This window comes from Myodes glareolus, chromosome 7 (genome assembly GCF_982192425.1).
Source record: "Myodes glareolus chromosome 7, mMyoGla1.1, whole genome shotgun sequence".
Taxonomy (NCBI): Eukaryota; Metazoa; Chordata; class Mammalia; order Rodentia; family Cricetidae; genus Myodes; species Myodes glareolus.
Window position 1 is genome coordinate 17,841,844 of NC_142032.1, and position 12,574 is coordinate 17,854,417.

The window sequence follows — 12,574 nt, forward strand, 5'->3', positions numbered from 1 at the left end:
ACTTTGTTGTTTAGAAGGCTGTATTCTATAAGCTCTATTGCTGGCTGCAGCTCCCCTGACATGGCCACTGGCAATGTTTCCTCTTAATCCTGCAGTCAGTGCAATATGAACTATGAGAAGACTGTTTTTTTATTTTTATGTTCAAGAAACTAACCTATTTCCTTTTGCTTACCAAGTTACATTTGAACTAATGTTCTTGTAACTAGTACGTGCCTCAGACCTACTTCTCTGACCTTCTCCCTCCGTCAGGACCATCTTGTCACCTACTGCTTCTCATGCCTTCAAACCCTTTGTCTACATTTGTACTTTAACACATGCCATCCTTAGCCCAGTCTAATGTCTGCTTTGCCAATTTCCTCTTATATGTTGATTAGTATATCTTCAATTACTTTTTCCTTAGGTAGTCTCTGGCATACAATTAATCACTTAATATTTTCTATGTTCTCTAAATATGTCTTTTTATTTTCAGCTCTCTACTTAGATTGTCTTTCTCAATGCTCTGTTTATTTTATTAATAGTTATATGCTGGCATTCAGTACTGAGAGGGCATGTATCAGTTCTCAGGACATACCTATTGATGTGAATGAGAGGTATAGTTAGTTCTGTTACTGCCATATGCCTAGAAACAATTCCGTCTGCCATCCTTTCCTACGATGGCACAGCAGAACTTCTTAAACCTTGAACACTTTTTATCTGAGAAATATTTTTCTGGCTAGAGAATATAGGTATACAGAATACATATGAACTCAGACATTTACTCATAAAGAATTTTATTTTAAAACAATTCTTTGATATGCAAATATATAGTTTTATTTATTAAAGTCTAAAGAAAATTTGTATATTCACAAGATTGATATGATTATTTCTTTTTACATAAAAAATCAAGTCTTGACTGAATATTTGATTTGCTAGGAGAGCATCATCAACAATTTCAAAGTTGTCTGATACTTTGGTTTTATTACAGTCATTATGGGTCTTCACAGAAATATTCAGTACAAAGTGATGGAAGTATATTAACTATCATTGCAGACATTGAAAATTCTGTTCTAATCCCAAACCAAAATTCACTTAATAATTTTTCAAATGAAATTGAGACAAGTTACAAAAAAAGCAAAACAGTCTGTAGTAAATACAATCTAAAGATACATTAATTTGATATTTGCTTGCTGTGGGATAATGGTAGGAAATATTAAAAATTGTTGTTTTCTGTAATTAAACCATTATGGTTTTATAAGAACAGAAGATTATATGTACAGTAAAAGACTCTGCGGTCCATTGCATGCAGCCATCTGAGATCTCAACTGATATATTTCAGGAAGCATTCATTGCCTTCATGTTTGGGGAGGGCAGGCACAATGCAAATTGTGCATGTTATTCTGTTCAGATGCAAGGCTGCAGTGAAGTCACCCACTGCTGGGAACTGCCAGGAATGCCTTGGAATGATTGATGCATTAGATTTTGAATTAACAGTTATGCATTCAGAAACCTTTTATGGTACCAAATTTTTCATGACCTGGACATTCAATCATGCACTCTTATATGGGGCATAAGGAACTGATTGAGAACTCATAAATATATAGAGACTAATCTTGACATGCCTTATTCAGTAGGATTTTGAGAACATATTGATACGATTCTTAACTGACAGTGAAAACATCTGGCTCTTTTTGTTTTGTTTTGTTTTTTTCAAATCATTTCTCTGTGTAGCCCTGGCTGTCCTAGAACTAATTGTAGACCAGGCTAACCTGAACTCAGACATTTGCCTGCTTTTGCCTCCCAAGTGCTAGGATTACAGTCCTGTGCCATCAATCCTGGCCTGATACTGGCTTCTTGATTTGGTTTTCTTATACTGTGTCAAAGAAAAATCATTTCTTGGTGTGTATGCAATGCAGGACTTGGTAAGCTTCTTAGTTCTGTATTGTCTCTAAAACTATTTGTTGAATACAACCTATATACTCAACTTACAGTAGTTGTAGCATTACCCCTGCTTGTTAAAATAATCACCTTATGTATTTTATTTTATGTGTATGAGCATTTTGCTCAGATGTTTGTGCAGCATCTGCATGGTGACTGGTGCCCATCGCCTCCCTGCTCTGAAGGATTCTGAGTCTGTCTTATGTTATTTGTGACTCATAAACTTGCCGTTTACAGCACCACTGTCAGTGAATTTGCGTGGATATTTACCTTCTCTTTATTTTTGAGCAAATTGATATTTCTCAAAGTATCAATCTTGGGAGATTGTGCAGAATAAGGAAGCTAGAGTATTGTTGATAGAATTTGGGAGGCTTCCTAATTTCCTAGGCTGGAATTAGGACTGATTTTTGTAGAATTAGAGTTAATAGCAGAAAGAGAAGAGTAGGAGAGATTTATAGGCAGGGGATACATTGAACAAAACACAGAAGCATGAACTATAAACACTTCGTTGTTATTGGACATTTTTCTAATATATCCTTAAACATAATGTACCAGGAAGGCATGTTGTCCTATTTCGTAGCAACAAAATAGTTGTTGAAATATTTTTCTTTAAGAAAACATTTCAGAGACTCTAGTTAGGTAATTATTTCCCAACTATTATGAAAAGGCTTAAACATAAAAAATAGTGACAAAATAGAAGTATTTTGTTATTCTTCAGTGCTGGAGAGATAACTAGCTCAGCTGCTATTGAGAGTGTGTGCTGCTCTTACAGAGGACCCAGGTTCAGTTCCCAGCGTACACATTGGACAATACACAAACCACCCGGAACTCCGGGTGTATGGGATCTGATGCCCTCTTCTGGCTTCTGAGTGCACCTGCACCTGCACCTGCTCACATTCTTAGGCAGTCTCTTCAACCGTACACACACACACACACACACACACACACACAGAGAGAGAGAGAGAGAGAGAGAGAGCGAGCTTTTTTTTCCTGTTGCCATTAACTATGCCAAAATTTCTCATCCATTCTTTTCACTGAAACTGTAAGTGAGCATGAGACTGCTTTTGTCTTTGGGCCCTTAGGCAGACTACAACTTTAGGGTTTGGTTGCTTTGGGAGAATAATAATGTTTTTGCCTCTTGAATGAGAAGCCCATTGTTTCTATCTGATGATTGTTTTTTGAGGCAACACAAGGTAGTTAAGAGTTGAGATCCACACTCTGTCATTATCAGCTGTACTTCTCAGAAGCCTGATTTCTCCTGTTATAAAGGAAATTGGAAAGTCTAAATATTGGGGTGTTGTGTGAAAACTCTTTGCTCCGTCAGTGGCATTTATGAGGAACTTCATAAATGGGAGTGTTTCCTTCTAGGTCTGTAATCATGTTTCTTGAAATAAATTTTTTAAACTAAAATTTCTATTTCTTGATTTTGTGCATCCTTAGAACTTTGAAATTTTATTTGATAAAACTATTATCTGGCTGGGCATGGTGGTACATACCTTTTAATCCCAGCAGTGGGAGGCAGAGTCAGGTGGATGGTCTACATAGTGAGTTTCAGGGCAGCCTGGGCTATGTAGAGAGACTTTTTCTTTTAAAAACCAAACCTTATATATTTAGAAAAACAGACTCAAGTCTTGTAAAATTTCATTTTGTACTTCTAGATGGTTTTATGAGTTTGTAAGAGTGAGCCTTACTTAGTACAGAAATAATGTCTGCTTAGATTCCACCTTTAGTAGCTTTCACAGAATTGTTCATGTAATAAATAGTCAATAAACATATTTTTTTTATTTATACAGATAGTGCACATCCTAAATATGACTTCTGCGAAAATCGTTTCTTTTCTGTTGCCATGTGATGAAAGTTTTCATTCACTGCAGTCTCGTATTGAGCGTGAAACGGGAATCAGTACCGCTTCTCAAGAGCTCCTGTCAGAGACAGGAATTTCTCTGGATCCTCGGAAACCAGCCTCTCAATGTGTTCTCGATGGAGTTGTAAGAGAATTTGTGTATGGTGGGGAGGGCTGTGGATCAGGGTCTTGCAATATAGCGCATAATGGCCTCTAACTAACAGTCTTCCTGCCTAAGGGAACTGGAATCACAGACCTGAACTACCTGCACAGGTTTTTGTTTTGTTTTCAGTTGACCTATATTTGAACTTATATTACAGATATTTATGGAGCACTGTCTAGTGATTCAATACATGTGTATCTTGTGTAATGATTAAACTAAAATAAGCACTTTCATCCCCTGACTGTTACCATGTATGTCGAAACTTGCAAACTCTTTTCCTTTACTTATGTTAAAATATATAGTTATTATATAGACTGTAGTTACCCTGTTGTGCTGTAGAAACTGGCTAAAAATTATATTCATACACACACAGCTGGATGTAGTGGTGCATACCTTTAATTCCTTGCTTTTATGAGCTCAAGTCCAGCCTGGTCTACATAGTGGGTTCGAGGCCAGCCAGGGCTATGTAGAGAGCCTGTCTCAAAAAAGTTTCTTATTAAAACTTTTGTTTTCTTTCTTCTTATTATAGATGCATATATTGCATGCCATATAATCTTAATCAGTATAAAATATTTCTGTTCCTCGTGTCTCTGTTATTTTTTATATTTCCATTCTACTCGTTCTGTTAATCTACTTTTGGTCTCTGCCGATTTGCATGCATATATGTGTATGGCTATGTGTTTGTGTGGGTGCATATGTTTATAAGGGTGTACATGTACATATATGCATATGTGCCTATGGAGGCCAAAGTGACCTCAGTCACTATTCCTCAATATCAATCATCTTTTTTGTTTTGAGAAAGGCTATCTCATGGGCCAGGAACTTATTGATTAGGCTAAGTGAATAGAGTCACAAAAACTGTTTTTTTAAAATGTGGGTTCTGGAGATTGTACTTGAGTCTCCTTGCTTGTATAACAAATGTTTTATGATGAACTGTTTTCTTGATTCTAGCACTATATTTGAGTGTTACCAGTGTATGAGGGTGTGTACACTTTGTTTCATTTCTGTTGGGCCTGTTGAGAAGCCCAGGCTGGCCCCTCACCTGTTGTAGTAGGCTGCAGATTCATTTCCTGACCGCCCAGCAACTCAGATCCGAAATAATCTCACAAAAACTATATTATTTGCAATACTGTTTGGCCAATAGCTTAAGCGTGTTTCTGGCTAACTCTTACAACTTAAATTAGCCCATCTCCATTAATCTGTGTATCGCCACATGCCTGTGGCTTACTGGGTAAAGTTCCATCCCCAATATCTGTCTCTTGTGTTTTCTCACTTGACTCCACCTTCTTTATCCCAGCATTCAGTTTAGTTTTCCCTGCCTAGCTCTACTCTACCCTATCACAGGCCAAGGCAGATTTCTTTATTAACCAAAGGTCTTCACAGCATTCAGAGGGGAATCCCACATCACTCACCCTACCCTATATTGGGATTACTCTGGTACCTCATCTTTTCCTTTTGATTACTACAGAGTGTTTCATTTACTGATACAACCTTTTGTATTTGTTCTTTTGGCTTTTAATTGCTAACACTAGAAAAACTTTATTATTTTCTGTTTTTCCTAACTTTTTAAGTTAGCAGACAAAATAATGGGTTTTGTTGTGGCATTTTTATGCATGTATATTCACCATAGTTTCTCTTATTCCTCCCTCATCCATCTTGCTCTTCTTTTGCTGGTCTTCCTTTCCCCAAACAGTCCTCTCTCCTGCTTCCTGTCACATGAACCCCATTACCCCCTTTGCACACCTGCTGTGGCCCCATATATCTTTTTACTAACTGTTAGGCCCCACATCTGTAAGTTATATGTGAATTCACATTGACGTTGTTCATTGCATTTCAAAGAAGCAAGTCTGGCACTCAAGTATTTCTAAAATCTCGCGTTTTCAAGAATCGTTGAAGTTTGATTGTTTTTTTTTTTTTTCAGAGAGGCTGTGATAGCTACATGGTTTATTTGTTTGATAAAAGTAAGACTGTATATGAAGGACCATTTGCATCCAGAAGTTTATCTGACTGTGTAAATTATATTGGTAAGTAGAGTTCAGTTAGTGGCTGAACTTTAATATTGAAATTATATGATTAGTAAATATGATCTGTTAGTGGTTTCTGTATGTAGTGAAAATGGATTTAATGAAGTCTGGAAGATGTAAAGGTAGATTTTAAATTACCATTAGATCCTTCACTTGGGAGAGTCCTTCCTGAGGGTAGGACTCTACAGATAGGTGAATGAAAGCCCACTTACAAATTAAACCCACTTAAATTTCATGAAACTGAGCATAGATACTTCTCAGAAACAGGAAAGACTGGTGAACTATAGAGGAGATGGAACTTGATCCAAAGCTTGAAAGAAGTAAAGAATTTGGGGATTAGCAGAGAGAAAGGAGTATTCTTGACTAGAAAGAAGCAAGTTTAAAAGGAAAACATGAAGGAGTAATCTCAAGCTCTTTAAGAGAAGTGGTTATATCGTTCATATATAAAACCCTTATAGCTAGAGCTAGGCAATAGGTTCTTTTTAACATCTATGGGAACAGTATTTGGAAAGGAAGACAAATGTTTTTGAAAGTAGCTTATCTCCCTTATTACCATTTTGCTTATAGTTCAAGACAGCAAGATACAGCTTCCAATTATACAGCTGCGTAAAGTATGGGCTGAAGCAGTGCACTATGTGTCTGGGCTAAAAGAAGACTACAGCAGGCTTTTTCAGGGACAAAGAGCAGCCATGTAAGTGGGTTCTGGTTTTGTTTTGGTTTTAGTTTTTTAAATAATGCCATGTGTATTGTGTACAAGGCTAAATATTGAACATTTTTTGAAATGTAGTATTTTTTAATAATATGTTTATGTGTGTGTGAATGGATGCACAGGTGGAAGCCAGAGGTTGATGTTGGCTATCTTTCCTTTATTGTTTTCCTACCTACTTTTTGAGGTATGATCTCTTACTAAGCCTGGAGCTCACTATTTCAACTAGACCTAATGGCCCATGAGCTCCTAGGATCTGCCTGTTTCCCCATGCCTCTGAGCACTGGTGTGATGAGCATACACTTCCATATATGAGGTCCTCATGCATGCAAGGCAAGCATTTGGTCTATTTGGCCATCACCCTGACGCTATGAAATGCAGTGTTCTGACCAGACTTACGATTTCTTATTAATAGTCTAAAATTATTTCAGCCATCATGACTTGAAAATAGTCGTTCATGAGTGACCTTAGTAGAAGCTTATTTACACAGGCAGGAAGTAGGTCAACTGTTTCTGATGATTTTATAGTAAAAACTTAGGTTTTGGAGTTTGGATACTGTATGTTTGCAAATTGTCATTCATTGTTTCTGAATGTTGATAATTTTGTTTTGTTTTGCTATGGCTTAGGTTAAGTCTTCTTAGATATAATGCTAACTTGACAAAAATGAAGAATACTTTGATCTCAGCATCACAACAACTCAAAGCTAAATTGGAGTTTTTTCACAAAAGCATTCAGCTTGACTTGGAGAGATATAGTGAGCAGATGACTTATGGGATATGTAAGTGTCTGGCTATAATGTATTTGTAAGGAATGTCTAGTTTATCTTGTTGACCCATAGCCAGTAATTTAAATTCACACCTGAATAATACACAGGATAGCTTAAATTGTCAAACTGTTTTTTGTTTTGAGGATTAGCTCTTTTAATCCCTTAGTTGATCTGCTATTTCATAATTATAATAAAATTACTTAACTCTAGAAAAACTAAATAATAGATGTGACTTAAGACTGTGAATTTCAAGTCTTATTTTAAAAATGCATACAGAGTCTATACTTATGATTTCTTAGCCAGTACATACTGAAATGTGTGCTTCCTCCCAGTTTGCAATTTGAAATTCTGATCCTTAAGATAGTGGTAAGACCCTTGGGAAATGATTAAGCCATGATGAACCTAACTAGAGGCCTGGGTGAGAGTTTCTCACCCTTTCTGCCATACGGGGACACATATGGCAGCCATCCATGAACTAGAACTTGATTTTGGATTTCTCAGATTTCAAAACTATGAGAAATAAATTTCCATTGTTTATTTACCACCTAACATATATTTGTTTTTGTTTTTTATTTTGTTCTCGCATTGTAGCAACTCAAATAAAATAACACAGCCAGAGGGGTCTTAAATTATTTGTCTTTTTGTAAAAAAACATAGACAATTCCAGGATTATGGGTTTTTTTTTCTAATTCATCTGCTGTGGAGTTCTAGCTACTGTTTTTTTTTTATTTTATTTTTTTTAATTGTACATAGACTCCTGACTCCAAACTTATCTCCCTTTGGATGTGTTAAGGATTTGTGAAGAGTTAAAATTCAAATAAACTGAATTATGTGCTTCATGAAACATCTTTTTAAAGAAGTAGATACTGTTTATCTTTGTACTTGAAAAAGGTGTGGATACCTCAGATTAAGTGATCGGAGTGTCCAGTTAATGAATATCTTTACTCTCTAGTGCTGTTTCTATATTTGCATATTATAGGCATTCTGACCAATGACAAACAATTATTTCACTAAAGTATCTTTGACTAGTCAGAGGCATACTGCGCAGGTGTCAACACAGTGAAATAGATCTAGGTGTGCTAATACTAAAATATCAGTGTAATATTTGACAGTGACTGTCTTAGTTACTTTTCTATTGCTGTAGAGAGACACCTTGAACAAGGCAACTTATAAAAAACCATTTAATTGGGTGCTTGTTTACAGTTTCAAAGGGTGAATCCATGACCATCATAGTGGGAAGCATGGTGACTTGCTGGCAGGCATGGCTCCAGAGTAGTAGCTGAGAGCTTACATTTGATCCATAGGCAGGAGGTAGAGAAAGAACAAGTCTGGACCTCACATGAACATTTGAAACGTCTAAGTCCACTCCCACTGACAATTCTTCCCAAAAGGCCACACCTACTAATCCTTCCTAAACAGTCCCTGCTGGGAACCAAACATTCAGCTATAAGAGCCTATGGGGGCCTTTCTCATTTAAATCCCATAGTGATAGTAAGTTGTGGGGAAAAGCATGTATATATAGACTGTATTACTTAAGTGAGAATAGAGAATATATCTTCTAACAGTTGAATTAGTGAGAACACTTGGAGTAGAGGGGAGAATCTTTTCTTGAGATTTTTTGTTTTTTGTTTTTTGCTTTTTTCGAGACAGGGTTTCTCTGTAGTTTGCAGCCTGTCCTGGAACTAGCTCTTGTAGACCACACTGGCCTTGAACTCACAGAGATTCGCTCATCTCTGCCTCCCCAGTGCTGGGATTAAAGGTGTGTGCTACTACCACCCCGGCTATTTTTATAGTTTTTGCTTATTTTTACACTACTGGGGATGATCCCTGACCCTTGTGTTGTCGATTTGTTTTTTGTTTTTGATACAGAGTCTCATTATGTAGCCCTGACTGGTCTTGAACATGATCACTATGTAGACCAGGCTGGCCTCGAACTTCCAGAGATTTGTCTGCTTATTCATCTCAAGCACTGAAAGTAAATGTGTACACAATCACATGCAGCCAAACTCAGAGCCTTGTGTGTCTACCACTGATCTGTGTCTCATGTTGAACTTCTACTCTCCTAAAACTCCCACAACAACCCTGTGGCTTCAAACAGCATAGATGTGAAGAATTTTTTTTAACCTCTGAGCCATCTCTCCAGCCCTAAAGATTTGTTTATTATATGTACAGTGTTCTGTCTATATGTATGCCTGCAGGCCAGAAGAGGGCATCAGATCTCATTAGAGATGGTTGCAAGCCACCAGGTAGTTGCTGGGAATTGAACTCAGGACCTCTGGAAGAGCAGCCAGTGCTCTTAACCTCTGAGCCATCTCTCCAGCCCAAATGTGAAGAATTTTTAAGGCTACAATCCAGAATCAAGGTGCTGGCAAAGCCGTGATTCCCTTAAAACCTGAAAGATTCCTTCCTAACTTTTAGGATCACCATCCATGCTTGGTATTCTTTTGCCTATAGCTTTAGTTATCACATGACGTTCTCTCTTTGTGTTTTTTCTGTGTGTACCTCTTCCCCAAGTCTATTCTCTCTAAGGACACAAGAGAAGAGTCACACTGTGGTAAGGGCCTAGCTTAGTTCAGTGTGAGAACATACATAGGTGATTAACTATAAATTACCGTATTTCCAGTGAGGTCACCTTCTAAGGCGTTAGGGCTTAGAAGTATAGCACATCCATTTGAGAGACACACTTCTACCCATTATGATCTTTGATGTTGATACAGCAGGGAAGTAACCAGGCTAATGTTTATAAGACATGATTATTTCAGAGGAAACCAGTTTAGACTTGATTTTTTTCTTTTTTTAGCTTCAGAAAAAATGCTGAAAGCATGGAAAGAAATGGAAGAAAAGGCCATTCACTATGCTGAGGTAAGATCATTGAACTCACTCTGTGTATTTAATGTCTCCATTAGAAATTATCTTTGGTTTTTGCATATAAAGAATATTTATCATCCCAGGTGGTGGTGGTTCACATCTTAATCCCAGGACTTGGGAGGCAGATCTCTTTGAGTTTGAGGCCAGCCTAGTCTACAGAGTGAATTCCAGGACAAGCTCCAAAGCTACACAGAGAAACCCTGTCTTGAAAAGCAAAACAAGAAAAGAAAAGAATATTTATTCTATAACTCCTGAAATTTAAACAAATGTCTAGTGTATATATGCTTTATATATAGAGAGAGAAGAATGTACAAGCTTTAAAACCAAAAGCTTTGGGCAAACTTTAACTTCACCAAACTATTAGGTGCAGCAGTCTTTTCTAATAGGCTTATGAGCATTAAATAGAAATCAATAATAAATGTAATGTATTACTATTATTTTTATGACTAGATAATATGGCTTCACATCTCTTTTAAATGGGACATTTCTATTTATACCTGGTATTGTTCCATAATTATGGTCTCCTGAGGGAGGTACAGATTGTTCCCTAGGTGGCAAATTTGTTCCTTATACTGTATATGTCTATGGTTCTAGACTGTTGCTTTCCTTGGTGCCAATTCATACTACACTGAGTATGTGGATAGGGCAGTTGTTATTGTGGGGTTGATATGTAATAAATGACAGTGGCCATTTGTCTTGTGAATGGCACTTATACTATTTTTGCTTTTCCAGATGCCAAAGCAAATGCTAGTACTAGTTGACTATAGTCAGAAGGGAAACATGGGAATAAGTATGTTTTTATTTATTATTATTATTTGAGACAGGGTCTCACTGTGCAGCTCCAGCTGGTCTGAAATTCACTATGTAAATCAAGCTAGCTTGACTAATGGAGATGCTCTTGTCTTTGCCTCCTCTGTACTGGGATTAAAGATATGCACCATTGTACCTGGCATAAGGTGTTTTTGTATGAAAGATTGTCAGAAGCATGAAAAAGCCCCCACCCACCATAGCTGAGGTTACTGGGGGAGGGAGAGTCAGTTTTCTTAAAGAGGTGGCCCTTAGTAGTTTGATCATATCCTCTTGTATGGCCTCACATTCATTGTATATGAGCAGCCCAGATTGGACCCTGTGGGTTATTAAAAAACCAAAAAATAAAATACCAAAAAGGGGGAATTAGGAGAAGTAATGGGGAGTAAATATAATCAAAATATATTGCATGCACTTATATAATTCTCAAAGAATTACTAAATATTATCTTTTTTTAAAAGAGTTTTAACAAGCCTAGTGTGGTATTTTACACTGTAATTCCAACACTCAGGAAATCAAGACGAGAATTACAGGTTCAAGAATAGCCTAGGCTATATAATACTGCTATCTCATTAAATAAACAAATGATTAGCTTTAACAAAATTACTTTGTAGTGAAATATTCAGTTCTACTAGCGTAACAGATCATTCTCTACCTTTAAAGTCTAAGTGTTTTTTTTTGTTGTTGTTGTTTTTTAAAAATATAATTCTTTATCCATTCTTTGGAAATTTCACATCATGCACCCCAATCTCACTCACCCTTCAGTCCATCCATATCTGCCACTGAGCCCTGCAGTAGTCCCACCCCCAAATTAAACAGACAAAACCCCACCTTGTTCCTCCATCTTTTCAACACCTCTTATCCTAGTGGCTTCTAGAATTGTAGTGTGTCATGCTCTATACCCACTTTGTCTACACAGACCCACCAGCAGTGTTCATTGCAATGAATCATTGGTCTGGTTCAAGGCCTCTGGCATACCATCATCACTGGACCCTCACTGAAAGTCCTCTCTGATGTCCTGCTGTTGCCCTGAGTCATGGTGTGCAGAATCAGTTCCTTTGCGCACTTCAGCAGGTCATAAATGGGGCAGCTCTTAAAGTGGGCCAACCAAAGGCCCAGAATGTGGGTCTGGATGGAGGCTAAGCTGGTTGGTCCTGGCCATTGGGACCACCCCCTCAGGTGTGGGGCACAGCCAGCTTTTCTAGGCCCATGCCATTGGGACCAGTTCTCCCATGCCTTTGGTGAGGAGTGAGCCTTGTTTTATATGGTAGTCATTTTCTTTGTATCATATTTTAGGTTGGTGTCATTGGATACCTTGAGGATCAGATTATGTCTTTGCATACTGAAATCATGGAGCTTCAGAAGAGCCCCTATGGAAGACGCCAGGGAGACTTAATGGAATCTCTGTAAGAATGTATCTGTGCTATTGGTCGTGAGTCTGTAATTATTTGTGTTGTTCTTCTACTTATATCTGGCAGGATTA

At 37.4% G+C, this 12,574-nt stretch overlaps 1 protein-coding gene across 1 annotated transcript in view; it reads left to right on the forward strand.

The window, feature by feature from the left end:
- Positions 1–12,574, forward strand: part of Chuk (component of inhibitor of nuclear factor kappa B kinase complex) — a 36,759-nt gene that overhangs the window by 12,757 nt on the left and 11,428 nt on the right. The window contains exons 10-15 of the mRNA XM_048439185.3: positions 3,708–3,902; positions 5,842–5,944; positions 6,512–6,635; positions 7,277–7,428; positions 10,217–10,278; positions 12,388–12,497. Coding sequence (XP_048295142.2) covers positions 3,708–3,902; positions 5,842–5,944; positions 6,512–6,635; positions 7,277–7,428; positions 10,217–10,278; positions 12,388–12,497 — 746 coding nt within the window. The remainder of the gene's footprint in view (positions 1–3,707; positions 3,903–5,841; positions 5,945–6,511; positions 6,636–7,276; positions 7,429–10,216; positions 10,279–12,387; positions 12,498–12,574) is intronic.